Here is an 18,929-nt window from a genome sequence, read left to right on the forward strand (position 1 = left end):
TTCCTTAAAATCTTTGAAAATTTCTTTCGAAAAAAGAAATAAATAAATTTGTTGCCAATAGATTACAAAAAATTCACGAATTAAAAGAAACCGATAAAAATTGAAATAAAGACTCAAAATAATTGAACTTTTTTTCTATTAATCTTCATTTAGGAAAATAATCAGAAATTAAACAATTAAATTTGTTTATAATAATTACAATCATATAATTATATCAGTAATTTTCCTTCTAGTTGGAGTATTATTACACCATAAATAATAAAAAATAAAAATATTTTTATTTTTTATAATGCCAGTATTTCTTTCTAGAGAGGAAGAAGTTTCTATCAAAACTACTTATTCATGGATACACATATCTCACCATAAAACAGATAACGAGAAACACACTCACATATTCTTTATATCGGACGAATCTACGGACGAATTATTTAATCTTTTTTAATGTATATATGGAAAGAATAAAATTATTCTTTGAGTCCAACAAGGATGAAAAAGAAGCTTTGGCCGCCAACCGTTTAGTCGATTAGTCGAATCGATAATACAAGGATTACCCATCTTTAGATGCATCCTGAGTCGGAGGCGAGCCGCATAAAATCACCGCCGTACTAACAATTGTTGTGAGAAAGAAAACGCACAATAGCGCACGATCACTGACCAGAGCAACTTGTTTCCAATCTAACTCTGTCCTTTCTCGGCGATCCTGTTCTATCAGGCGCCGCTCATTCCTCTCAATAGTCGCGTGCACTCTTCCCAGGACCCGAGACCACTGCGCCTCAAGGCCGCCTTCCTTTCCGAGATCTGTGTAATCGTTCGACATGATTCGTAAAGCATTGATCGCGTGACACGAATCAGCTGATTAACGAAATGGAGATTAGATCAGACTAAATCAAAGACTACAAGACTATCAAACTAAAATCAAAGACAATGATCGATCAGGCTATAATGTTTCATGAGAGAAATATGTTCGTAACCAAGTAAAACAACAAAAATATATTGTTCGATTAAAAATATATTGGATATATGAATATATATAAAAATAAACATTATTTTATAATAATCATATATCATGCAAAAATTAAATACTTTTATAAAAATATGTATGACTTTTTGCAAAATATTTGCCATATTTTTCATATTATGATAAATTTATAAAAAATTGGAAAATTTGTATAACATTACAATTTTTAAAATAAGATATACTTTTTATAAAAAAATAAATGAAAAAATTTATAACATAGAAAACACAGAATAAGAATTAACAAACTCACTTAAAGATAAATATAAATACATCGTTCGAGAACAATGACATGTATAATAGTATGGAATATATATTTGAGTTAAAGAAATTAAGTAACACGTATTTTTATTGTTAAATCAATTATAACGAGAAAAAATATAATCAATTATTTATTTATAAAATAAACTTACCTAAACTGGGACTGCTGCTATTACTATCATCCCTCCTCGATACATATTTGGGAGATACGTGCTGTTCCGGTATTTCGGATTTACAGTGCAGCGGACAATTGTTCTTTCTTCTCGGGAATGGTTCCGCCGGTTCCTGCTGATATAACAAATCTCTGTGATCTCAGATTGATGATCGCGCTGTAACTTTTCTATAGAACATAGAAATTGCGGGGACGCATTTCTAGAAACTATATCAACATGAAACTTTATCTGTGCAAAATATATGTTTTTTTCACATATTCTCTTTGATTTTCTATAAATTTTTATATTATCTCATAGTTCTTTTAGCTTTCTTTTACTTTAATTTAACTTTCTTTGTGTAATATTATATTAAAAATATTATCTTTATTTTTTTGTAATTTATATATGTTTTATGTACATTTTTCTAATTTATGTATGAAACAATTCCTGCTCTTTTTTTGTATTCTGAGCTTGGGTTCTGCTTAAGCTATTAGTTGTCGGAAGCTGCACGATTCTCAGAATTATCATTTGATCGATCGCTGAGAAGCGCGCAACGGAATATTGATTCAATTTTATATTATATTCAAATTATTAAGAAACACCGGATGGCGATATTTAAAATATCCCGCGTGTTACAAAGAACAATATCCATGTGTATTACGTTATCCGTTTTACCGATCTATTCTCCTCGTCGAAATTCAGAAATACTATCCTGGCTAATTTGTCTAAGACCAACGATCTCACGATACTCGGTACTCGTATACCCCGCACTCCACGGTGATGCAAATTCAATGTCACAACCGCCAGACCAGATGCAAACGACACTAGACAAATGCTGACACCGTAATAAAGACCTGTAAACATATCGAAAGGAAAAAACATATACCAATAAGATAAATATTAATGTATCTTTTTTAAATATACGATTCTAAAAAACGAAAATAATAATTTAAGAGTAAAATTGCAATATTAATTTTTTAAATAATATTTCCATTTTATAAGACACAAAATATAAAATACTGTGTGTATATTGTAAAATAATATTGTAAAATAATATTGTATATGTAAAGATTTTTATACATATAAATATATAATAACCTAAGAATATACTGGTGTTTAAATCGAGCGAAATGAAAAACGGCAATATTATTTTTATCATTTAATACAAAAATCTTCTCTCGATCTGAATATCATATATTTTTTTATAATTTCTCGAAGAAATTGTCTATTATTTTCTTCTAATAAATTCAAAATGATGATACCTAACCATTAAACAAAAATCTTTCTTTATTTAGTTAATAGAATATTAAATTGCTTTTATTTGGTTTTCTCGTTATATTTTGAACACACTTCTTTTTCCTTTGAAAGCTACAGTAACCGAAATAAGACGGTGCTCGCTCTTGTACACGGTTAACCGCGTCTCAAGAAAATCCCAGGTGCATTTTCCCACGAGTTTTTTTAATGATTAACGGGTAACGAGCAGCTATGGCGTTCAAACGTAAATCACAATCACATTCAGCGTTACATAAAATCAACGAAAGAATTAGGCGATACTTATTTTATATTTTAACGTTAAAAATACCTGTATATTTTTCAAAAAAAGATATAAATTTAAAATAGTTTAACTAAACAAAATAATATATATAAAATAAGATTATTATAGAACGTAAAAGAAACAGAAAAGAAAGAGAGAGTATTCTAAAAATATCTTTTAAATAAAAATAATAATATATAAAAAATAATAATAGTATAAAAATATATATCTTGCCTTTATTTTTATTAAAGATTGTGATCGAAAACAGCTGATCAATTACTCACTTATTAACGGCGTCTTCTCTGTAGGCGGCAAAGTTTCGCGAATGGTCATCAAAAAGACCGTCATAGAGAGGAGGGCCGAGATGCCAAGAGTGACTTTCTCGCCCGACTCAGAGGGCACGTAGAAAACCAGCAGGGCTGGAAAACAAATAAAAGAAACGTTCGCGAAAGTTTTTCTTTTGTCGCGGAATATTGAATCCGAGGTATTCCGCAAGATTTTGATCCAAAGTCTCAAGTAACAAACTTGAATGTAATCAACAATGGAATGACATTATAGGGCGGCAAAAAAAGAAAAGAAGATATTCTCTTATCGGCTTTTCTTTCAAGACTTTGGTAAATTTAAATTTTTTCAAGTTTTCTATTCCTTCTTTGTTAATGTGTGCACATATCTATTATATCTAAATTTTTATTAATTTATATTAATTTTTTATCAATTGTACAATTTTATTTTATTTTTTTTTTTTATAATGCCGAAAAAAATATAATTTCCCGCAATTTTTATTTAAATTTTAAATTTGTTGCGAAAAATATTAACATAAAGAAAATTAATTTATATCTTCTTATAATAATCTTTCTTATTATTGTTATTGTCATATAGAGAAACTCACGCGGAAGTATACAATTTTCCGATTTTCCGATAATAAAATTCACAATTGTTATTTTAAACTCTCCTGGATAATAACTATCAATTTTATCATCGGAAAACCATTGCGTTGTCCCATTTACCAGACAGTCTTGATTACTCTATTCGGTCTTATATGTTGTTTCAATATTTACATTTTATTTACATTGTTTTAATATTTTTATTTTTGTATATCTTATCTTTTTTCATGTATTTTTTATGTATTTTTAATTTTTATAATATATAATTTTGTCCTTTTACAAAAAACTGTTTCTTCGATTAATCGATAATTACTGATAACTTGATTTCGATATCCGATGAATCCTTGGCAAATTTCTTTCATTATCGATAAACCGCAGAAGCAATGTAATGAAATGCTTCGGTTCATGCCATCGTTTCCTTAAAAGCGGCTTAATTCGTTTTCTCTCATACAAATCCTAATGCGATTAAATCCAGTGGCCGATATTATTTTTCGAGCTATCGTTAACGGATAAAACTAATATTTTGTCAATCCTTAGTTTTATGCATTGCTTCTACGAAGAATCTATAGTATTAACAGTATTTTACTAACACGAAATTATTACTTTCAGATTATTTCATTTATAAATTTTTATTTTAAATCAATTTTTTATTAAAATATTTGTAATATTTATATACATATATTTATATAAATTATATATATATATATATATATATATATATATATACATATAATATGCATACAATTTTCCTAAGAAAACAAATCACAATATTTATACTTTTTTATATTATCTTTAAAAATATTTAATAATAATATTTGTGCGACGGAGGGAGAGAGTGAGTTAGCTCTCTCGATATCTTCATAAATTCTTCAAATTTGCCAAGAGGAATTTCTTTTTATAATATTATTTGCAATATATTCTTATATAAAGACTTCTACCTTTATCAAAATTTCAAAGCTTTCAAATAACCATATAAAAACGATTGTACGCTTTGCTTTTTTATCATCTGATAAACTTACGTATAATTTGATCGCTCGCATAATTTTAATAAAAACGTTATTCTTCCTAAGATTAAGAAAATTATTATGCAAATTTATTAGATCTGCGTCTTACACGTTCTCATAGAGGCAATCTTAATTTTCTTATGCAAGCAAGTCGTGCAGGGAGAACGGAAAGATCGCAAGGAAAAATCTTCATTTAATTTCGTATATGACTATTCATGCGGGCTGCTTCGTAGTCTTGAGGCTTATTTATGAAATTTATTTCCTAACGATGTTAGTTCTCTTTTTATTAATAAACGACCCGAGCGATACTCGAAATTTGCGTCACGTTACCGCATTACCGATTTGCAATCTTTGAAAGTTTATTTAAAAAGTTAAATTGGAATTTTTTTTATATTTTCTTTGTGTATTGTCTTCTTAAAAGATATTAAAAAAAATAATGTATTGATTAATTTATTTACACTCCGTTGAATATGATAACACAATTTTGATATGCTTTTCTTTCAATTTTATGACATAAAATTGCAACAAAAAAATGTATAATGCAAATAAATATCGAAATGATGATTATTATGTCATTATATGGACGATAAATAAAATCTATTAATAATCTATTAATAAATCTATTTCGCTGAACATATTCCTTGTCGTTTAGTCATGTATACATTCATGTACTCTACTTACCGACACCGTTGATTAGTATGCAGGGCAGAATCAGATTGAAGACGTAGAACATCGGACGTCGTCGTAAGCGAATCTCATAAGTGATGTCGGGATACGGTTCTTGACAGCAGGAGTAGTACTCGACGTTTTTACGGGCAGTGAAATCCAGAAGATGGAACTCACCGTTCGCTTGATAATTACTCACGTCCCCCTGCTCGCTCTGTCTCTCCAGTTCAAGCTGATGCCCGCAAAATTTCCCCGGTATAAGTTATCGCCGCTCGATCGCGACGATCGATGGTAGATCCGTCGTCGTTTTGTCCATAAAAGCTCGACGAATTTTCAAGTAATAAAAAGTCAACCGAGCGCGGTTTATCGAACGTTGTGCTGTTCGTTAAACGCGAAAACCGGTTTATCGACTAAAAGTTAAACTGACAATTGGCAGGCCTTTCTACTCGAGATCTCGGAATCGAGATCTTTTTGTGTATCGTGTAACAACTCCATTATCGAGAGTTGTTTATTTTATTAATAATGAAGTATTATAAATCGAGTATAATAGTATAAATAATCTAAATGGTATAAATCAGGATATACATTATTTTATTTTCAATAAGATTGTATCAGTATATGAAAAAAACTGAAGGATAAATTAAATTTTAAATTTAAATAGAATATAAATTTGTTATATAAATAGTATATCTGGCAATCATTCTCTCTTGACTGAGTTTTAATACAATTATCTTTGTTTATTTTTCTTTTTCCATTTTTATAATTTTCTTTTTATTGTATGATTTTCTCGTAGCAAAAATTATTATTTGGATGGAGAACTTGTTTAAATTTATTATTAAAAAAAGAAAAATAACGCTATAATAATAAATTTTATTTAATAAATTAATGATCAATATTTAAAAAATTTTATTAGAAATGATTAATGTGCAATAGATTTCTCTGGACAAGTATTTTGAACTGCGATGTTCTCGACTTTTATGCGAAAAAAAACAGTACCAACGTTATCTAAAATGTATTCAACGCAGAGATAGAAAATGGGAAAACTCTGAAAGATAGGCAGAAAGTTCGGCGCGGAACGGCTCTCGTATTGAATTCTTCTCGCAATGCTGGGATTAAGCTCTTCGATCTGCCCGAACCATTTTCACGACTTGGCGGACCCGCGTTTTCGATTCCACAGCTGTGTTAAGCGTTCCCGAACTTTCAAAGCCAAAGCTTCGATTCGCGAACAATGATTTTTTTTTTATTATTATTATTTACGCATCGCACATATTGCCGCTGCATTACACAATTCTTTTTCTGCATATCTTTATATAATATTTTTTGTTAAATATTTTTTGTTAAAACATAGACAGAAACACAGGATTATCCGCGATATATTCTTATAACATTTCAATAAAATTTCAAGAAACATATTCATATATAAAATTTAATTTATAATTAAAATAAATATTTTTTATATCTAATTTTTTCTTCGCACTGTATAGATTTCTTATTTTACATGAACTATATTTTTGTACGTCAATACTCTTTTCAATCTTTGAATAACAATCTACGATTTCTACCATAAAATATACTGAGGCTTCTTAAATAAAGGTGAATATAAGACCGCGAAAAATTATGACTGATCGAATGAATGCTGAATTTAATTTGATTTAAAAAGAAATCTACAAGATGAATAGTCGCGCCAATCGATAATAACCCGCGAGAAAAATTTTATGTCGCAATTTTAAATACTTCCAAAGTTCTACAATTATAAGAATCGATAAAAGAAGTGGTCAATTAAAAAATATAACTGAAATTGTCATTCATCACGATAAAATGCTTATTTAAGATATATATCTTCAAAATAATATCTCTAGGAAATTTAATATCATTAATAAAGACGCTTTTATGCGTTAATGCAAATTTTGCAAATTTTACATTTACATCATTGGATAATTCGTCTAAACGGAATATTAAAAACTCCATCTTTTTAAAAAAGAAATTCGTTAGGCAACGCAGTGACCTATTCTATCTTTTAAAATCAAATATTCAATTATGTAAATGTGAAACTTTGACAACTTACATTTGCGCGGATAAAAATCCAGAGGTGCAACGTAACATTTAGAATATGGAATTTGTATAAAACTTACTTGATATCCGTCATACGTCCAAGAGGCCCATTTCAGAGCGCATCGTTGTTCGTCAAAGGGAAAAAATTCTACGTTTATATCGCAACTGCTGCGAAAAATGCCATGACTTAACCAGACCACTTCGCCTGTGTGACTGACGATAACGTTTGTATTGATGACCGCTGAACTATATTGTGGATCCGCACTGTAACCAAGAAATTGAAAAAGCAATAAAATATGAATTCCTTTTCTTATTTTGATCTTCAAATCTTGTTTTCAAATTTTCTTTTTATAATATTTAAAAAATTTATTTTTTTAAGATTTTGTGAAAATTATATATTAAATTACTTTTTTTATTTTTTCATTTTTTTTTCTTAGTTTTTATATTCAATCAACTACAGAAAAAAATATCTCTTTTTAAAATTATCTATAAACTTTTCTTTTGGATTATCTTTTCAATTCAGAATTAATTTTAACTCTTATTTTCATCTTCGTCATAAAAAATATGCTATGCAAAGTATTTCGTAAGAAATCAAAAGAAAATTCAAAAGGATAGCAGATTTATGACATCTCTCAAGAGAGCATAAATCATTGCCTCCAATTTGTAAAATTGTTCAAATCTTTTAGAGCCACAATATATATATAAATATATATAAATATATATAAATATATACAAACTTGTGCTCTTGTCAAGATTTATTTTGGAATATTATTATTTTCGAAGCTCGCAAAGTTCACTCAATTTATGCGAAACAACTGCTCACTTGTTGTATAAAATAGTATCAGGTCGCCAGACACGATTATAGGGAACACGGATTACTCGAATTCCAGCAAATTCCGAAGCATTCCATTTCAAATGATGGTCGGTCCAGACCTGCGTAACCCAACAATTCGTCGTGAGAATTTGGTTCTTTTCATCCTGCAATAAAATCATAATATAAATCGCGATTTGTAAACAATCGTAAAAAAAATAATTTTTATATTTTTAATTTTTATACTGGTTATATGATGCTTGTATGTGTATATGTACTCAAATATATCTAGCATCGCACTTTTAATTTATTATTAAGTTAAATTTAATTTAACAATTAATTGAGACAGCATAATAATACGCGAATCATAATATCAAGGAATTCAAACAAAAAAAATAAATGTGTACATAAATAATACATCAATTATGTATGAATAACAAATTTAAAGAACTTTAAGAAAATATTGCCGAATTTATATTTATTATGTTAAACATTTCGTGGCGAATTATTTCGGGGGCTGTTTGAGCCTATTTTTGCGGCATATAGATCGCTGTTGTTTATTTATCATTTTTACGGGATAGAAAAAGGATGATAATTGTTTCAATGTACTTGGATTCAGATATGTTAATATATCTTACATCATGCTTTGAATTTTTCGTTGCTGTGCACATAATCTGTCAATCATTTTTAGATTAAAAGTGCGTATTATGCGAAATCGAATAATACACGTAACGAAAAATAGTGATATACATTAATAATTTATTAATAATCAATTGGAGAATAAGAAAGAAGTCTGAAAAATGTTTCGTAGCTGCAAATCACATCTGAACTTTGTCTTTTATGGCCTACATAAATATTCGCGACAATCGCATAATAATATGCCAAGATTCAAATGAAAAGGTAGTGATATGAGTAGCTTATATCATCCTTTTTTAAGAAATGCGATTAAGTTGTACAATTATTATCAATTGGTGATTAACAATTTGTCGAAATTGTATCGAAACAACAGTTATTTATCGATGAGATATTTCCACGTTATTTTTTCATTTAAGATATAAATCAAAACATAAGCAGGACAAATTGACAATTATAAATTATTGTTTTATTTCAGTATTTGTGGTAATAATAATCTTTTTAATGCTTAGATTTGAGTATGTCGTAGTTTTTGCATTGTTCTGTCGCATTTTCTTTTCACAATAAAATGCACATCACGTTTTCTTTTCGCAATAAAATGCACGTGTAACAATTACTTTTTCAAAAATGTCATACAAAGTGTCACGAGATAATTAAATTGTGTTTTCGTCAGTGAATACTATGAAGGACCAAAATAAGAACAAAAGAAAAACAAAAAAAGGCTTAGAACGCAACGAATAAATACAAATGAATATTTAATTTACTTAATTTAGTATTTTTGTAAAAATTATTATTTATTATTACAATAATAGCATATAAAATAAAAAATATATAAACTATAATATAAAATATAAAAATATTATCTATAAAATATCAATATACTGAATATCAAAATATATGTGTGTATGTATGGAGAGGGATATATGTATAAAGTATTAAGTAATGATAAATTTGATTATTAGTATTATATTTAACTCACACATGTCAAAACACACACGCACTATCAAAATTAAATATTCCAAGTAATTTATCATAAAATATTTAATTTGTGATGCCTCAAAGAATTATTATGTCTCTGAAAGAAAACCGTTGAAATTGATCTGTTTGATTAATTGAAGCTCGTATATTTCAGGGAAACGAATTGTGGACAATATGGTCGGCAAACGATCGACGATATATCTTTCTTTCTATTTATAGAAAAACTCGACAATCCTTGATAAAATCCGAAACAATTACACAGTTCACATTTTATAGTAATTCTATTCTTGCAATTATTTTAATTCAACGCATTTATTTCTAGATCTATAAAAAAATAATATTTTACATAAGATTTAAATATTATACACATTTTATAAATTAAATTGTATATATGTATAGTTGGCAAATCAATTAATTATTAATAAATTTTAAAAATCTCTTAAATCTAGTATAACTGAGAATGAATAAGATAATAAGTAAAATAAAATTGCAAAAAAAGGTATAAAATTAAATTATCTAGTACTTTTTTAATATAGATTTTTTGTAAATTAAATAGCTAATATAAATTTTTATACATTTATCAATGAAACTTAAGAAAACGCTTTAATTTGCTTGATAAGAACATTAATTTAACGTATCCTTTTGTTTTAAAAAAATCATAAACATTATTTTTCTAGCATAAATACCAACTTAAAGAACTTAATTAAAGTATACGGAAAACTTAATTAAAGTATACGAAATAATTTCATGGCATTTAATTGACTCTCGTAATCGTGCGAAATCCGGAAAACGACGAATTCCACGGTGAACATGTTATCTCGACAGAGATCGACGCATACGATGCTGCATCTGATCGATGCAAAAGTCCAATTAGATTTCGCGTTATTATATGCGGAATATAAATATTCAAAGTTTCAATCCGCGTTCTTTTTCCGTTTCTTCGTCCGCTCATTAATTCGTTTTAACTCGTTTCCAAACTTTCAAAAGATTACTTGTGTCTGATATCTCAAAATTCGTTTAAGTCAATTAATAGAATAACGAATGGTAACAATTGAAATATAAATAATATTTTTTAAATCGTTCATTTATTTTTAAATAATTATGTTTTGAAACTTTTTTTTTCGTGAAAGGAAAGACTACATAACTCTTTCTAATGCTCGATATTCATTTTTATGTACATATTATTTTAGACCCAACAGCAGAAAATCAACGGAATAATTTAAGATATTATATAACGATGATACTATTGTTGTGAGACTATGTATAATATTTCTCAATTGTAGAAGCTAGGTATGTCGAGAATTTAAGCGGTATTTGCAGTCGATTATTATTTGACGAATAATCACGATTTCACGAATCTAAAGTTTCATTTCCGTCAGTACAAGAATTCATAGCCTCTGAATAATGCACACAAATATATAAAGTGAAATTATATTGTAACTTAAGATTTAATTAATAAATTATTATATAATATCTAAATAATTTATAATTATTGCTTTTATATACTGGAAAAAGAACTTTATAACAAATTCAGATAGAAAAGAAACATTTTATAAATAAGTTTTTAATATTATTATTTATTTATGTTATTCTTTCTTTTATATTAAATAATTATGATTAAAAAGGATCAATAAGATTAAATCTCCAAAATAACTCCAAAATAAAATAAAGAGAGAAAAAATGTGACAGAAATATAGTGTAAGATTATCAATTATTAAATAAACAAAAACTTCTTAAACAAAAAATCGTCATAGAGAAATCTAGACTGATCTTGAATTAATTACGCTCTCTTAATTACAGATTGAATAATACTCAATTACGCTCAATAATATTCTAGAAAATTTTTGATAGATTTGGAAACTGACTGTGTAAATCAAAAGAGAAGAGAAGATAGGAAAAAAAAAAGATCGCGTGGCATTATTTGATCATTGATGTTAAACGAAACGAAACGGAAAAGGATAACGACGAGTCAAATGATTGACTATATTCGCGATTGATATAATGAGCTCTTGTTAGACGGTCCCAAGTCTCCTTGGGATGACCGGTTAGTTATGTTGCGCGAAAGGTTGCTCTCGTTATACCACCATACGCAAAACAAATGTTCGGAAACTTTCTCACCGCGCGTCTTACCTTTTCTCACGCCAATTTATCTCGCCTCTCTCCGATTAATGTGATCAGCCATGACCCCGTCGCGGTCGCAATGTTTCTATGTTCGATACACATTTTTTTAATTTTACCTTATTGTGTTTTGAGGTAAATCCAGTGAAAAATCTTCTCGAGATAATATACATAGAATGGCGGATTTAAAAACATATAAATAATAAAAATATAATAAAATTATACATGTATATAATTCAAAACTAAAATTGTTTAAAATATTGGATTATGTACGATTTGATCTCATTTATTGCAAATTTAATTTTCTATATGCATTAATATAATTGTATCTAAGACAAATATATTTTATAAATCAACCCGTGCGAAGGACACCGTGCGGGTATATAAGAAATATAGACAATAATTTTATTATATTAATTTTATGCGTTCTTAAATAATATAATCCTATAGTTTATTTCTTATAAACAACGATGATAAATACAAATATTATTTTTAATGTTTGATATTTTTGCAGTCACGAGCAGAAATTTATTTTATTAAGGACGAAATCCGTTTACTAAAAATTCTGTTTGAATGCGGTAAAAGTTTATAGACACGAACGCGTATATATAGTTAAAAACGGAATAATCACGTTGTCATGTTTTCTATCTCAATATCTGTTATTTTTTATCTGTTATTTTTTTTTGCTATCCAAAAGATACTCTCTTTTCGATTAATACGTCACTATTATCACATTTATATATGGGTATATTTTTTATGGGTATATTATTTATACTTATTTTTATTGTGCTAATAAAAAGTAACAACAGTCTCCGCAAAATTCCATGAACGTGCACATAAATACAGGAGCAAAACAAAAAATATAAAAACATTTTTGAGTAAATCCCACGAGATTCCGCTCAACTTTGTTTTTAGAAAGAAATTTCATTATCGATCAACATATTCTATTTCTTTAATACATTTTCTATTGCCATTGAATTCTAAGGGTTTCAAAAAGAGTGTCGGTTTTTTTACTGATGTTTCTTTTATGATAGTCCTTGATATTTCATTACGTTTTTGAAAAAAAATATTTTCTCTTTGCTCTAATTAAATTAATATTATATATTATTATATTAATTGTTAGCATTATAATTATTTAAGACATTCTTGTCATATATAAAATTATATTAAATATCTTTTTTTAATTAGAAAAACTCTAAATTAACGTAAAAATATAAATTACGTCAATTTCGTATTGTACTACAATATTATTACTACAATTTCAACTTTGTAAAAAATTTGCTCGCGACATTTAAATAAATCAAAATTTTTTGAAAACAATCCTTTCAGAAATGGAATTATGCTAATGTAAAATATACATTAAACAAGGATAAACTCTAAGAGAATCTTTAAAAAATGACTCTTGCAGAAGGACCTATAGACGCATTCTCTTGTGTCATATATCGTCTTTAAAACTGTTTGCGCTTGAATACTCACAACATCAATAATGTGATGAAGGGATAGCCCAAAGACCACGACCAAGGGCTGGGACGAATTTTTAGCTGGTCGTACACCGGCGTCATATCCATCCATCAAATGCTTCGTCAGTCTGTATTCGTGCTCATCACAAACACCTAAACAAATGCGACCGCAATTAATTTTCTAGAACAATTTGAACTATTTTATTTATACTTTTGGAAACATATACTTATGTACAATTTAATTTCCAATTTTCTTCATACTGAAAGAAAATTTGAATATATTGATCGCGATTTAATCAAAGAAATATACGATATAGTTTATATGATCATTCAGTATTTCACATTATTGTAATAGTATTATTCATTAATAAAATTGATAAACAGATTTTCCTCTCAGCACATGTATAAAAGATTAATTTTTAGATAATAGTGAAATAATAACATCTTTTTTTGTGTTTTAATAAAAAAAAAATATCTCAAATTAAAAAACAAAAAAATTTTATATATTTAGCTATAATATTGTTCTTTTATGTTCAATTTAACATTGATTATTCTGGTCAAGATATATTACTCATGAATATTGAAACAATACGCCCTTCAGTCTATTCGGCTAGGGCTAGGTAAGTTTTAATATCTCTTGCTTTCAAGGTTTTTATATTCGTATGTCTTTATAAGTGAAGACTATTAATAGGTTAAAAAAAGACAATTTTTTACCATATAATGTAAATAAATAATATATAGTCTCGCTGATGTAAATAAAGTTTATAAGTAAATTGTATTTTAGGCAAATTTAGCAAAGCATGAATACATTGTAAATAATTACAATATAAAGTATAAGAACTTAATTATTAATATAATTATTAATATAATTATTAATAACTTCAAATTGATAGAAATCCTTGCTGATCGCAATCAATGAAAATTTAATATAAATAAAATGCAAAAAATAAAACATTTGTGTGAATAATCTTATCACCGTCTTAATAGAAGTGATATTCGATGAAAAAATAAAACACATTATTCAGAATAGAGAATGGCGCAAGATCGAATGAGCAAGATCCTGAGAATCGGTCTCGAAAACTATCTCAGAGATTCCTTTCGCCGAACTCCTCTCTCTGATCACCGCTTTCTGATCCGTTTCGTGGATGTTCGTCCATTATGGCGATCAGCTACATGATCAGTAGCGTCAGTCTACCCTCATTGAAACGACTATTGTGCTGTGAAGCGTGGTGAAACCTGTCAGAGGACGGAGCTAATCTCAGCTCGGTCCCATTTCCTCTCGGCAATGTAGGTGCAGAGAAAGATTCTGCGAGGAAGATAAGTGATACTCGTCGCGAAAATACCGGTTGTAATTAAAAGAATGAGTTCTTATAGCTCTATCGAATTATAAGAGAGAGCTGGGCCTTCAAATAAGGATGAGTACTCTTCAAAGTAACTGTTGCCAAAGCAAAATTGTCAATAGTTTTACTGATATATAAAATGTCCCTGGTGTTTATAATTACTTTTATTTTTATATCCTTAATTTTTAATAAAATTGTTTTATCTATTTTCTGATTCGACTTTTTTTCTCAACGAAGAGAAAAAGTCTTTTTACTTTTCTATTAAAGTTTTTTTTTTTTTATTTTATTGCGTCAAACAAGATTTATGCAATTTAGGTTTTAGTAAACATAAAAATGATTAATGTAATCAGGATTAAAACTTTTGCTACCTTGGTTAATAAAAACTACTTTAATTAATAAAAAATATTAATATAAAATATTAATATAAAAATAAAAATATAAAAAATATAAATAGAGAGTTTAAACATTTTAACGTGCCGCAGTTTTACTATTCTTATACACTACTTGAATGTTTTTTTATAACTCATCGAGAGAGAAAAGGTTCTTCTCATAGATCTCATAGGAAATGCTTGTCATCGCCGCCGAGAAGTAAATCGAAAAATTTCACGGATTTGTAATAAGATCGCACGTAGAACGTCGATATGCTATATGAGCTTGCGGAATATCTTGCGGGATCTCAGCTGACTGATGTCGAATTTCTTTGAGCAAAATGATTCACCGCGCCAAGATCGTCTCTATCTCGGAAATTATTCCCTGACATATAACGATATTTGATTATCCATGCTTTTCGAGCAAAAATAAAAATTAAATGGTAGGTCGCAAAAACAATAATTAACAAGATTAACAATATGGCTAAATAATTCTTAAACATAGAAATATCAAAAATAATAATTTTGTTATAAGACTTTACATTTAATTTTTTTATTTGAATTACAAATAATTAATGTCAATATAATAAAATACCTTATAAAATATTATTACTACAATAATAAAAAACCGAATGATATAATTTTATTTTTCTCTCTTTGATTCACTAGAAAATCTTAGCGTATATATAGAAACATTATAATCTTTTTACACACACACACACACATAAGATGTAACATGTAACATTCTGTTAAGGGATAGAATTCATAAATGACGAGGAAATAATCGCCAATATTCGGTCAAGGCCCTCCCGAAATTCTAGCATGTAAACTTACTAAATTTACTAAATGCATGCACGGACCCGATTTCACGACAGCGAATATGCAAATTCTGCCGATGTTCCGATCATGGAATTTGATGGCATAGAGGAGGCGTCGAATGGTCCCTTGACGCGCCTGATTCGCAAACGTTTACACTGCTACTTGCGACGCAAACATCGAATAACGAGGTCCGATTAAGACCAAGAGCCATATTGTAGAGTAAGTAAAGCTTATTGCCAGTATCCCTTTTTTTGCGTTATTCACTCGTTAATTTTCGCGGTAGTTTAACTCTTTCATCTCTTAATCAAAACTATTTTCATTATAAAATAAATTAAATAAATTTTACTAATTATTTAATTAATGTATTAAATATTATTAAGTTGGTCAAAAACATAATTAAGAAAATAATATTTTTTTTATTTGAAAATGTAGGTAATCTATATTGCAATCTAGATTGGAAACAATTAAAAAAGATTTTTAAAAAATTAAAAAATTTGCGAAAAAGGAAAGTAAAACTATTTCAATCATAGCAATATTACAATTGAAAGCTGCAATCAGCATTAAAAGTTCTGTGAGCCTTTCTTTTATGTCACTAAATTATGCCGATAAAAGTAAACTCATAGAATTCTATTTGAATACATTGATATGTGACTGCACTTTCGCACTTGATTGTCACATTACTGTAAATAGAATTATTCACCAAAAGGTGATAAATTTAAATTTTGTACGATCAAAAATTTATGAGTAAATAAAGTATTCATTCATAATCAATTAAAAATTAACTTGATTATTTTTTCTTAAGATATTTTTGGAAAAATTTTATAGTAATTTAATTCACGTAAAAATAAATATATATGTACTGCAGATTGTAACATTATTATAACAAATCTTTGAAAATTTCAAATTCAATTTCAAGAGAGAAATCGTGATCTATTTATCAAGGACATTGCTTTATCAAGGACATTTTTCTAAAAATGGCTCGCAATTTACTGACGTTTCGGCCTTTGGAATTTGATCATGTCACTAATTTACATCTCAGACGTCTTTGGTATCAGTGGTTGTGTAGTTGTGACAGACAAAAGCTATGACGAGCTTTGACGCACAACAATATCTAAACATCAGTTCCTAACGTGCTGTACTTTGGTACCGCAAGAACCTTGAAACTTTATTGACGGCCTACATCTTTCTCAGCTTCCGAGATTATTAAACATTTTAGGAGAAGGGAGGAAGTAAAAGAGAAAAGTAATTAAATTAAAGAAAATATCTCAAAGATGACAGTTTAATGACATTTAATGACGTTTATCAATAACTCAATTTTTGAAACATGATAATCTTTCTCTGTTATATTTTTTTCCCAAATTAATGAAATTTATACTATTGTCTAACGAGCTTAATTTCGAATACAAAACAATGTTAATACAAATTTATTAAAAAGTAACTTTGAAACTAAACTTTTCAAATTTATGTTTCATATATAAATGCTTTAAAATTTTCTCAATATATAATTATTTTAATAATTTACTAACAAAAATTATATAATTCAAAAAGTTCTATAATTAAATTTTTATTCTTCAAGTGTTTAAAATCAATATATATATTTTAAATGACAAAATTTTTAAATTGTTTTTAATATATATATTGTTTTAAATATATATATTCTTAGTAAAAGTTCCTCTGTTTGATTAAATTTTTTATGTAAAAATAAACCCAACTTATAAGAAATTAATTAAAGAATGAGAATTTATTATCTACAAATTCTTCTTAAATTTATAATTCGCGAGAACTCTATTTTTCAATCTTAATTTTCATATTTCAGAAATATCATATCGATATTAAAACAATTGCCATAAAAGAAAGAGATCCGAAATAACAAAAACAAAAATTTTGCTATATAAATGTGAATTTGCTGCTACCCTATATAGTTATATAGGGTAGCAGCAAATTCACATTTATATAGCAAAATTTTTATTTTTGTTATTTTTCTCTTTCTTTTGTGTAATTACACGCCAATCAATTGAAATGCAAAATGCTCTTGTGAAAGTGATCGAATACTCACCATTCCCGAAGGCGATGATCAAAAGAAGACCGTATTGAAGAAACAAGACGAGAGACGGCGACATGGAATTGAAGACCTGGTTAACCGCGTGATCGCCTACGTACGACTGGTGTACACAGCGGCAGTTTTTAACCACCGTACAATTTTACCCCTGAATCCCGCGCTACCCCTACCAGAGGCCGCGGATTTCCGAAGGAAATTCGCGCAGGCGTTCGTCGAAACAATGCGGATGTATGTATACACAAACTGCGGACACGAAATACCGCACGCTGAATTTTCGCTCGCATTTTTGCGATCAGAACAAATCTCTTGCCCGCTGAAAAACACGAAATAATAATATCAATATGCTGTCTTTCAAAGAAATATACGCGAACATATTTGATTTTACATATTTGATTTTTGAAAAAGCGACTGAAAAATAAATCTTGAAAAGGTTATTTCTCAACATAATTATTTGTTCTTGATAATTTCATCAATCAAATATAGAAAACATACAATAATATCGAATATTGATGATTATCTTTCAAAAAACTATACGAATTACTTACTAAGTTTTGCAAATCGATTAAAAGAGATAAATCTTGGAACAGGCGATTCTTAATGCAGTTTATTCTTGATCATCCGTTAAACTAATCGATTATGAATTATTTGAATGTAATTGGAAATTGTATCGCGCATCGCGCATGCGCAAACGAGTCATCCAAAGAGACCTTTAAGGCAGATGTGAATTTTGCCGCGCAACTAAAATGCATGAATGTGATTGGCCGAATGTTGATTT

At 28.0% G+C, this 18,929-nt stretch overlaps 1 protein-coding gene across 4 annotated transcripts; it reads right to left on the minus strand.

The window, feature by feature from the left end:
- Positions 1-131: 131 nt before the first annotated feature.
- On the minus strand, positions 132-18,307 carry LOC126850283 (neuronal acetylcholine receptor subunit alpha-7-like). Of its 4 annotated transcripts, none has more exons than XM_050593123.1 (9): positions 18,152-18,263; positions 13,585-13,721; positions 8,392-8,546; positions 7,649-7,832; positions 5,532-5,748; positions 3,247-3,381; positions 2,104-2,282; positions 1,429-1,561; positions 132-798 (listed from the first exon to the last, which is right to left on the minus strand). In XM_050593123.1, the coding sequence occupies exons 1-9, from the start codon at positions 18,213-18,215 to the stop codon at positions 548-550; spliced, it is 1,455 nt and encodes a 484-aa protein (XP_050449080.1). In that variant the 5' UTR covers positions 18,216-18,263; the 3' UTR covers positions 132-547. The 4 variants fall into 4 exon arrangements, with proteins under 4 accessions (XP_050449080.1, XP_050449078.1, XP_050449077.1 ...); XM_050593121.1 differs by having other exon boundaries at positions 133-798; positions 1,429-1,564; positions 8,392-8,501; positions 18,152-18,307; XM_050593120.1 differs by having other exon boundaries at positions 136-798; positions 1,429-1,564; positions 18,152-18,307.
- Between the last annotated feature and the right edge of the window lie 622 nt (positions 18,308-18,929).

The sequence above is a fragment of the Cataglyphis hispanica genome, chromosome 6 (genome assembly GCF_021464435.1).
Source record: "Cataglyphis hispanica isolate Lineage 1 chromosome 6, ULB_Chis1_1.0, whole genome shotgun sequence".
In the NCBI taxonomy this organism is placed as follows: domain Eukaryota; kingdom Metazoa; phylum Arthropoda; class Insecta; order Hymenoptera; family Formicidae; genus Cataglyphis; species Cataglyphis hispanica.

Excerpts from the sequence above, each read along its gene's own strand:
- LOC126850283 (XM_050593120.1), bottom strand. The coding sequence starts at position 18,215 with ATGTCGCCGTCTCTCGTCTTGTTTCTTCAATACGGTCTTCTTTTGATC. Across the intron at positions 8,547-13,584 it reads TTCATCACATTATTGATGTT|GATGAAAAGAACCAAATTCT; the intron begins GTGAGTATTCAA and ends ATTTTATTGCAG. Across the intron at positions 2,283-3,246 it reads AGAGAAGACGCCGTTAATAA|GTCTTTATTACGGTGTCAGC; the intron begins GTGAGTAATTGA and ends ATATGTTTACAG.